Consider the following 10117-nt stretch of genomic DNA (forward strand, 5'->3'; position numbering starts at 1 on the left):
TTATATTCCTATACTAACCATATTAATTCATCCTTAATGAATCTTGATTTCCAACGCCAACCAGCCCTCGCACAAATTAAAGGGGGGAAATATGTGGGGTATGACTAGGCTGGCAGTCATATTATACACAAGTTCCTATTACATTTAGCCACTAGGTATTAGTGTCCAGCGGTCTCCATCTTTAAGATGCATTTCGGCCCCTCGTTTCCAATGCACAATTATTAATAAAGACGAATTAATACGGCAGCTGCATTTAATTACTTTCATCCGTCACTTTTGCCTCCCTTTTCCTTTTAATAAAACAACGAAAAAAATTATTTTGTGTCGCTCATGCAATAAACAATTGACACTAGTTATATGATATATCTTTTTTGTCTCGTATTTTTGTAACCTTGAAGTATAAGACTAGGGTTCACAAATTTATAAGACAAAAAAGAGTCTCACACGCCTCACAATAAAACTTCTCATAAAACTACCCTACAAAAACACATGATATATCACCTTTCAAAAAAGAAAGCGACTACAGTCTTATCCTGAACAAGAGAGAAAAGATGGAAGGCATCGAGCACAGAACGGTGAACGTTAATGGCATCAACATGCACGTAGCTGAAAAGGGTCAAGGCCCAGTGGTTCTCTTCCTCCACGGCTTCCCTGAGCTCTGGTACACGTGGCGCCACCAGTTGGTAGCCTTCGCTGACTTAGGCTACCGTGCGGTGGCGCCGGATCTTAGGGGCTACGGAGACACAGACGCACCAGCTGAAGCAGCTAGCTATACTTGTTTTCACGTAGTGGGGGATTTGGTGGCGCTTATAGAGTCGCTAGGAGTGGAGAGTGTTTTCTTGGTGGCTCATGATTGGGGTGCCATGATAGGTTGGTACTTGTGTTTGTTCAGGCCTGATTTGGTGAAGGCGTATGTTTGTCTCTCTGTGCCTTTCAGACCAAGGCATCCAAAAATGAAGCCTATTCCTACCATGAGAGCTTTCTTTGGAGATGATTACTACATGTGCAGATTCCAGGTACGCACTTGATATGTAGTAGAAGATATTAATTCTCAAGATTATTTTGCACTTACATATATGATTAATCTAATGGCATCGCTAGATTAGTATACACAGTGGGCAGGGGCGGAGGATTTGGCCGAACTCAGTAAAATTTATTCAAATAGTATACTTGTATTAAGAAATTAACTAAATATTTATAAATATTAAATTTAGAAGTCAGTTAGTAATTTTTAAAATCGTCCTTCTAAAATTTAGAACTCATAAAGTTAAAATGCTCATCCATGTATGTGGGGGAGTTACACAAATTCAAAGACTTAGGAAAACACCTTTCAACGAGATATTATATTGTTTATATTGGTAAAAAAAATTACATATAGAAATAAATAAATTTGTGACCACGCTAGAAGTATATGGGGTCTTTCATATCTATTGGTTGTGTGTTAATTTCGAGATAGGTGGGGAAAGTTGTTCCGCATCTTTTGAATAACGATGGTACGTGCCTGGAATTTTGACTAATCCAGCTTCGTGTAGGCAACACCATTATCTTTTTAGGATTCAACATATATTCACTCACTCACAGATCGTTTTTTAATTACTTTTTAAATACCCTAATAGTGTAAAATGTTGTTTATACTGTATCATACCTTTATTTATTTTGCATGCAAAAAAAGTTCGACATATCTCTTCATTACTAGTAACCATTCGAAGCATCAACAAAAGTTGCAGTGGAGTAACAAGTACTCATTCATCCCTAACTAAATATTTTAAGTACGAGTATTGACTATAAAACCGCCTTCCTTAGGGAGTACGTTACTCCCGATATGGGGCTTCCAGGCTAAAATCTGAATTTAGTTGAGGCTTAATGCATACTCCGGACATCGGGTAAAAGACAAAAAAACATTCTTAGCATATCCCTTAATTCTTGGAAAAGTAAAATGATTTTACATCTCTTATTCTCTTCCAAAGTAAGCAAACAACACAAGACGAAAGGAATATTTAAACTGGCTTCTAGTATTCCTTGTAACTTTTAGATATATAAGCTTTTCAAGTACTGAAAGCAAAAGAGAAAAGGAGTTTAATAAATATTGTCTAAGTAAATAAATTGACCACTTGTTCTTGATGAAAACAACAGGGTAGATTCAGAAGTCCTTATTGCACATGGAAAGTTGGCATTATTGTTGTCAAATTTGACCTTCCAAGACAGTGCCTCCAATTTGTCCTCATGTTGTACCTAAATTTTAATGGGTCCAATGTACTAGTTGCACTAACGTAGAATTTAAGATTGCTGGTAGTGGTGGTATTTAATAATGTATATATGACGTGCCTATGTCAGGTTAAGTTGTTAGTACCAGTAGTAGTTTTTTTTTTTTTTGGTAATACTAGTAGTTTAGTTCGTTAACATAGCCGAACATAATACTCCATCTACCAAATATATGACCAAAGGACTTCACGGGAGGATTGAACTAGCTACCGCGCACCCCTAATTATGTTTTAAAAAATCTAAAATATGCGCTAAATACAAAAATACAATGTTAGATCGATCAAAAAGATATGAAATTTAGTAGAAGTCCAAAGTACAACTTGCTCCATAACATATCATTATTCCCTTATATACTTAGGGTTGTTTGGTTGAAGGGATTAAGTGGATTATCTCGATATAAAATTTGGATTCGATCTGTTAGTATATGTCTGCTTAAAAGTATTATCTAATTCAGGTTAGCTTTCATATCGCAGTTATGAGATTATCTATCTCATATAGATGGTGGTATAGATAATTTTGATTATAATCTTAGGATGACCTGGTTTTGAACCATATGATGAGCTATTGTTGTCCCATGTGCATCTTCTTTTTCTTTTTCTTCCTTGGGTTGGTTTTTGCATGATTTTGCCAAGTCGGTGCCTGATGCATGGCTCAATAAATGCTGTTCTACCGGAATGTTAAATCACTTCACCAACCCCATGTGAATTAGGTTTGCACCATTGAAATTAGACCTACCGATATTAAAAGGCATTGAACTTAACTACACTAAAATATAATGAATTTTGTGCACCATTCGTATAACAAACTTGTTGTAACAGGTCATTTATCATTTATTCTGTATAGAACTCAAGCTGTGTTAAAAAAAATTGAAAGATAAGCTTAATTTTGCTTGAAATAGCTCTGTTTGTCTGATGTAATTGTTGTCATGGTTTTCTATCCCGAAACATAATGTATATTTTGACATGGTGATTGTGTTACAGGATCCGGGAATGGAAGATGAAATAGCCAAATATGGGAGCGAAGCAGTACTGAAAAAGATACTTACAGATAGAAAACCAGGACCCCCTTGCTTGCCCAAGGAAAACCCCTTTGGCATTTCCCCTGATTCTAAGCTACCTTCTTGGCTTTCTCAAGATGACCTCAAGTATTACTCTACCAAGTTTGACCAAAAGGGCTTCACTGGAGGTTTGAACTACTACCGCGCACTCGACTTGTACGTCCCATTATGGTGTAAAACATTCTTTAAATGTAACACTGTTAGTGTGTTTATAAGTAAAAAATTTCATATATGTTTCTTATATTGTTGATTTTTTTTTTTTTGCAGGAACTGGGAGCTGACAGCTGCGTGGACAGGAGCAAAAGTGAAGGTTCCGGTGAAATTCATGGTTGGTGAGTTGGACTTGGTGTATACGACACCAGGAATGAAAGAGTATGTGCACGGAGGTGGTTTCAAAAAGGACGTGCCTATGCTTGATGAAGATGTGGTTGTGATGGAAGGAGCTGCCCATTTCATTAATCAAGAAAGAGCTCAAGACACTAACTCTCACATTCATGGTTTCATTAACAAGTTCTGATCATACTCTAGTTGCTTGCTCATGACCTTATGATTTACTGCTATTCTGGTTACTAAACTGGAATAATGTGGTTTGGTATCGGCAAACTGAAAATGAATTAATCTGCATTTTTTTGATGTTTCACTGCTCTTGGCTTCTGAAATTACAACTCAAGGGTTATGCATACAATATTTTCAAAAGCCACAACTAAATCAGAGGTGCCCTCACGTCGACCTTGAGCACTCCAATTTCTTTCTTCTCTTTCTCCCAACTCAAATCAAGTCGAAAATGCTGGCTACGGTTGTGCTCAATGAAGGGCTTCTTGCTGGGAGAAAGGAAACAGTACCTTAAAATTGGTATTAATAGTTATCAAATAATTGAGAGAAAAAAAAGAAGCCTTCTTTATGTTTCTGAATATCTTTAGAAACTTTAGAGTTATAGCTAGAATCAATCGATGGAAAAACTTGTTAAGACCGACATTATCAGTACAATTTATCCCAAATTAAATTATCTAAATTAATGCCACAAAAATGGTGAAATAGGGTTTATCAATGTTGTATGGCTAAAAATCAAAATCGAAGTATAATCAGATGGAATTCATATGAAAATGATCTATTAATTTATTACATAAATGAAAATGATTCTGATCGCTAACCAAAAGAGAGTGAGAAATGAATTAGTCGTTGGTCATTCTAGCCGGTCCTTGGGATGTTGAGTGGTTTGGTCAACTAGTTCCATTCTTCTGTAGCATTGAAGATTTGAAGAGGATGATTGAAGACAAATGCAGAGGTTTTTCAATGTGAAGAATTGATGAGAGCAGAGTGAAGAAGACGACATGTAGAGAGAGGAGAGACAAAGGGAGGTCTGATCTTATGGAACTGTTTCATTGAAGTTCAAAGCAGAAATGAAATACACGTGACTACGTTATACAGAGTCTATGCTTAATTGTCATCAACTAACTAATTATTTAGCTAATTAACTAATCACTTAACTAAATAACCATAAATAATATAAAACTACTCCCTAAGTCACATTACTGTCAACACTCCCCCTCAAGCTAGGTAGTACAAATACATTTAGCATCCAAATGTACAAATACATTTGGTCAACAAAGTTGTTGGTTGTTCTCTGGTGGAAATGTACTCAGTCTTGATCAGTCCCTCCTGTATTTTTTTATTTACAAAATGACAGCTAATCTCTATATGCTTGATTTTCTCATGAAAGACTAGATTGGCTGCTATTTACATTGCTGCCCTACTATCAAAGTGAATCTCAACTGGTAGTTGCACCTCTACTCCAATTTCCTTGAACAGCCCTAGAATCCATGTTAACTCTGCAATTGTAGATGTTAGGTTTCTATACTCTGACTGAGCTGAACTTCAAGATATGGTGCTTTATTTTTTAGAGTTCCAAGATATTAGTGAATCACCAAACTTAACAAGGAAGCATTTTACAGATTTTCGAGAGTTTGCGCAAGCTACCTAGTCAGCATCACAGTAAGTTGTGATTCTTTTGTCAGCTTTGCTAAATAGGAGCACTCCTTGTTCATGCTGATTTTTCACATACTCGACCACTCTTAAGGCAGCTTCAAGGTGTGATTGTTTTGGTTTATGCAAGAATTGGCTTAAGTTTAGCACATTAAATGCAATATCTGGCTTTGTTATTGTTAAGTACAACATCTTGCCTATAAGCCTCTGATATACACTTGCATCAGGCAGTAGTTTATCCTCCCCTGGCTTGGACTTATCAAAGTAATCATCAAACTCTTTTGTAGTAAGTCTTGCATAAGCTTCAAGTGGTGTAGTTGTTGGCTTTGCAGCTCTCATTCCTAGCTTAGAGATAAGTTCTAGAGTGTATTTTCTCTGATGTATTAACATTCCCTGCTTGGACCTAGCAATCAATCCCCAGAAAGTATCTTAATTCTCCTAGATCCTTTATTTTGAAAGCATGCTTCAAAGCAAACTTTGCTTCTGTAATCAGTGCTAAATTGCTCCCAATAATCAGCATGTCATCAACATATACTAGAAGGAGCACCAAGTCACTTCCTGATCCCTTTATGAACAGGGAATGATCATGTTGACTCTAAGTGAATCCAAACTGTAACACAACATCTAATAACTTTGCATTCCATTGTCTAGGATTCTGCTTGAGGCCATACAAGGATTTGATGAGTTTGCACATAGGTTGTTGCTCCCCTTGGCTCTCAAACCCTTGAGGCAGGTCCATGTAGATCTCATCATAAAGATCATCCTGGAGGAAAGCATTTGACATATCTAGCTGATGAATGTGCCAGTGCTGAACAGCAGCAATGGAGAGGACTATCCTAACTGCAACCATTCTGCCATCAGGAGAAAAAGTCTCCTGATTGTCAATGCCTTCTCTCTGGCTATAGCCCTTGGTAACTAACCTGGTTTTGAACCTGTCAATTTCACCTAATGCCTTGTACTTTATCCTGTACACCCATTTGCATCCAATAATTTTCTTGCTAGCAGGTAAAGCTACAACATCCCATGTATGATTATCCTCTTGAGCAACAATTTCAGACTGCATAACAGCCACCTATCTAGGATCCTTGACTGCCTCAACATAGGATGATGGCTTAACTTCAGAAGAAGAAGAAGAAGAAGAAGAAGAAGAAGTAATGAATGCTTGATAATGAGGAGACAAATGATCATAGGATAGATAAGTTCATATTCCATAAGTAATGTTCTGATATGCATGGAGAGAAACAAAACCTTTCATCCACAATGGTGGATGTTTATCCTTGAATGATCTTCAGAGCGGGAGAAGAGATTAGAGAAATCATAATGTCTATCGGTTCATCAACTGGCAATGCACTCATATTGGAGTCACTACTCCCAAGAAAAGAAGAGTTTATAGGTTCAACAGCTAGACCTTGCTGAAGCATCTTCAACATGCCATTGCTCAATAGAATATTGTAATAAAGAAGGAGTATCAAGAAACATTGGTTGCTTCTTTGAATAGGATGGCTAAAATGGAAAGACATCATCTCTGAATGTTACATCTCTGTTAACAAAAAGGAGTTAGTTGAAAGATTGAAAAGAACATATCCTTTCTAAGTAGATGAGTAGCCCATGTGTACAGCAGTAATAGCTCTTGGTTGGAGTTTGACTGTCTCATTGACAACTTTAGCATAGCGCAGGCAGCCTAGGACCCTGAGATTCCCGGGGGATGGTTTCTTCTCATACAATAACTCATATGGAGATATATGACCTAGCTGTGAAGAGGGCATCCTATTAATAAGGTAAATAGTTGTCAACCTAGTGTCTCCAAAACTTTAATGGAATGTGACTTTGAAACCTTAGAGCCCGACACACCTATAAAATATGCTTATGTTTTCGCTCACCAACTCCATTTTTCTGAGGAGTATAACATACATTCTCTAATGAACAATACCAAGTCTTTTAAAAAAGGCATCAGATAGAATTACCAAATTTAGCTCAATTATCAGACCTAACATACTTAACTTGTTTGTCTAATTGAGCTTTCACATACATCAAGAAATCATGTAATACAACACACACATCTGACTTAAGCTTTAGAAGAAAGATTCGGGTCATTCTAGAGTAATCATCCATCACAGTTAAGAAGTATCTATTACCATCAATAGTAGCAGTGTTGTAGGGTCCCTATATATATATATATCCAAATGCAACAAGTCAAAGCAAGCTACATTGTTATTAGTACTACTAGGAAAAGGTAGTCTAGTTAGTTTGACACATGGACAAATAGAACATTCTTTTACAATAGAAATACAACTCTCTTACTTTATTGAAAACAGTTTATTAAGGACTGATGCTGACACATGGCCAAGTCTTCTGTGACATAGATTGAGATCCATATTTACTGGTGTTTCCTTGGTAGACGTGCCCTCATTCTGTGCGGCTATTAGTGAGACTTCTGCAGTTTGTTCATTGACATTTAGTGAACTCCAAGATGGTAATATGTATAGACCTTTGTCTTCTCTACCATTCACATTCATTCTCCCACTGAAGAGATCCTGAAATATACAAAAATCAGGATAAAAGGCAACCAAATATTGTAGTTTTTTGGTTACCTTTGATACAAATAGCAAATTAAACTTAAATTGTGGTATATGAAGCACATTTTTAATTATACTCTTTTCTAAAATAGCACTAGTACCAATATGTTTAACATATGAAACATCTTCATTAGGTAAGAATACTTTCTTAGAATGAGTAGGATCAACTTTACTAAAACAGGTTAACAGACTGAGATCATAAATCATGTGATCAGTAGCACCTGTGTCAATAATCCATTCTTGTATATTATCAGTTGCTAAGAAGGTAGTATTTATACTTGCAACCAGTGTTTTAAAAGGCATTTTTGGGGCGAGTCGTGGGGCTGGGTGCACCAAAAATGCCCTGAGGCGATGGTATGGGGCAAAAGTCTCAAGAGGGGTACGCCCAGCAATTCAGAGCGTACGCCGGGCGTTTGAGGCGCATTTTGTAGTGAGGCGTAAGCCCTATAAACTTTTTCAAATTAAAACAAAATTTGTTGAATAAGTCCGCATATAATACCTAAATTCTCAAAAGTCAGCTTGTAATTACTCAAAAGTTTTAAAAAGGAATTTAAATCTATTAAATTTAAAAGTCAAAACCTTTTTATTGATTGAAGCCCTAATTTGTGGTCTTTCCCAATTCTTTTCTTATCCGCTAGTTTGTTAATATCTCCCAAAAGCAAAGAATATTTTATTTATCTATTTTACAAATACAAAGAGAACTCCATTCTCTTTCATAGCAGCAATTTCAAAGTTCAAATTGCAGGTTAGTCATCTTTTTTGTTCCTACATGTAGAAAACTTTATTCTTTTCGACTCAAGTTACTTGTGCTTGTAAGTAGCGTATAATAGATTGTTTTGACTAGTTTTTTGTTATCTTTGATACAGACAGCAAGTTAAACTTAAATTGTGGTATATGAAGCACTTTTTTAATTATACTCTTCTCTGAAATAGCACTAGTACCAATATATTTAACATATGAAACATCTTCATTAGGTAAGAATACTTTCTTAGAGTGAGTAGGATCAACTGTACTAAAACAAGTTAACATACTGAGATCAGAAATCATGTGATCAGTAGCACCTATGTCAATAATCCATTCTTGTATATTATCAGATACTAAGAAGGAAGTACTTATACCTACAGCCAGTATTTTAAAAAGCGTTTTCGGGGAAGGGCACACCAAAAATGCCCCGAGGCGATGGTGTGGGGGGAAATCTCAAGAGGCATACGCCCAGCAATTCGGAGCGTACGCCCAGGCGTTTGAGGCGCGTTTTTGTAGTAAAGCGTAAGACCTAGAAACTTTTTCAAATTAAAACAAAAAAATTTTAATAAGTACTTCACATAATACTCAAATTCTCAAAAGTCGGCTTGTAATTACTCAAAAGTTTTACAAAGGAACTTAAATGTATTAAATTTAAAAGTCAAGACTTTTTTTATTGATTGCAACCCTAATTTATGGTCTTTACCAATTCTTTTCTTGTTCGGTAGTCTGTTAATATATCCCAAAAGCAATAAATATTTAATTTATCTATTTTACAAATATAAAGAGAACTTCATTCTCCTTCGTAGCAGCAAGTTCAAAGTTCAAATTGCAGGTTAGTCATTTGTTAGTTTGTATGAGTCCATCAAACTATAGAGTACCTGGACCTATATGAGATAATGCTGAGAATACTATAGAAACTGAAAGTAAAGAAGACAAGGGATTTTTACGTGGAAAAATCCCACACAAGGGGATCAAAAAACCACGACCTACTCTGCTTTTAACTTCACTAACTTGCAACCTCCCTATTACAAGCCACTTTGCAATAACTCTATTACAAAGACTTCAACTAACTTGTGATACTCTCACCACAAGCCACTTTATAACTCTCATATTTACAAAGGCTTTAAACTTATGACTATTCCTAGTCACAATATAAACTCGAAAGTTTACGGATTTTTGGTTTTTTCCTAAGACAAAACTTCTAAGAAAGCAAACTAGGAAATACAATGAAGAGCAAATAACAAGATTACAACTCAACTACGGATGTACATAAACTCATTAAGAAACTGATCCTTAGTGGAGTTGTCTTCTTGTTCTTGACACACCAGTGACTTTAATGCCGGATGAACACTGTTATGCTTGAGAAAATATCACTGAATGCACAAAGATGTTGTATCTTGCACTAGGTTGTTATATCACAAAAGATATCACAATAGATAGTGATGTCAATTCTTGATATATGCGTTTTCCCAATGAGAAGTGACCGATGTACTGT

General features: G+C 36.0%; 1 protein-coding gene across 1 annotated transcript; it reads left to right on the plus strand.

Moving 5' to 3' along the window:
* Nucleotides 1-212: 212 nt before the first annotated feature.
* On the plus strand, nucleotides 213-3959 carry LOC104236326 (epoxide hydrolase 3-like). Its single transcript, XM_009790234.2, has 3 exons — nucleotides 213-1016; nucleotides 3243-3475; nucleotides 3587-3959. Exons 1-3 carry the CDS (start codon nucleotides 552-554, stop codon nucleotides 3834-3836), a joined length of 948 nt encoding a protein of 315 aa, XP_009788536.1. The 5' UTR covers nucleotides 213-551; the 3' UTR covers nucleotides 3837-3959.
* The last annotated feature ends 6158 nt before the right edge of the window (nucleotides 3960-10117 follow it).

Source organism: Nicotiana sylvestris, chromosome 1, assembly GCF_000393655.2.
Source record: "Nicotiana sylvestris chromosome 1, ASM39365v2, whole genome shotgun sequence".
NCBI classification, from domain to species: domain Eukaryota; kingdom Viridiplantae; phylum Streptophyta; class Magnoliopsida; order Solanales; family Solanaceae; genus Nicotiana; species Nicotiana sylvestris.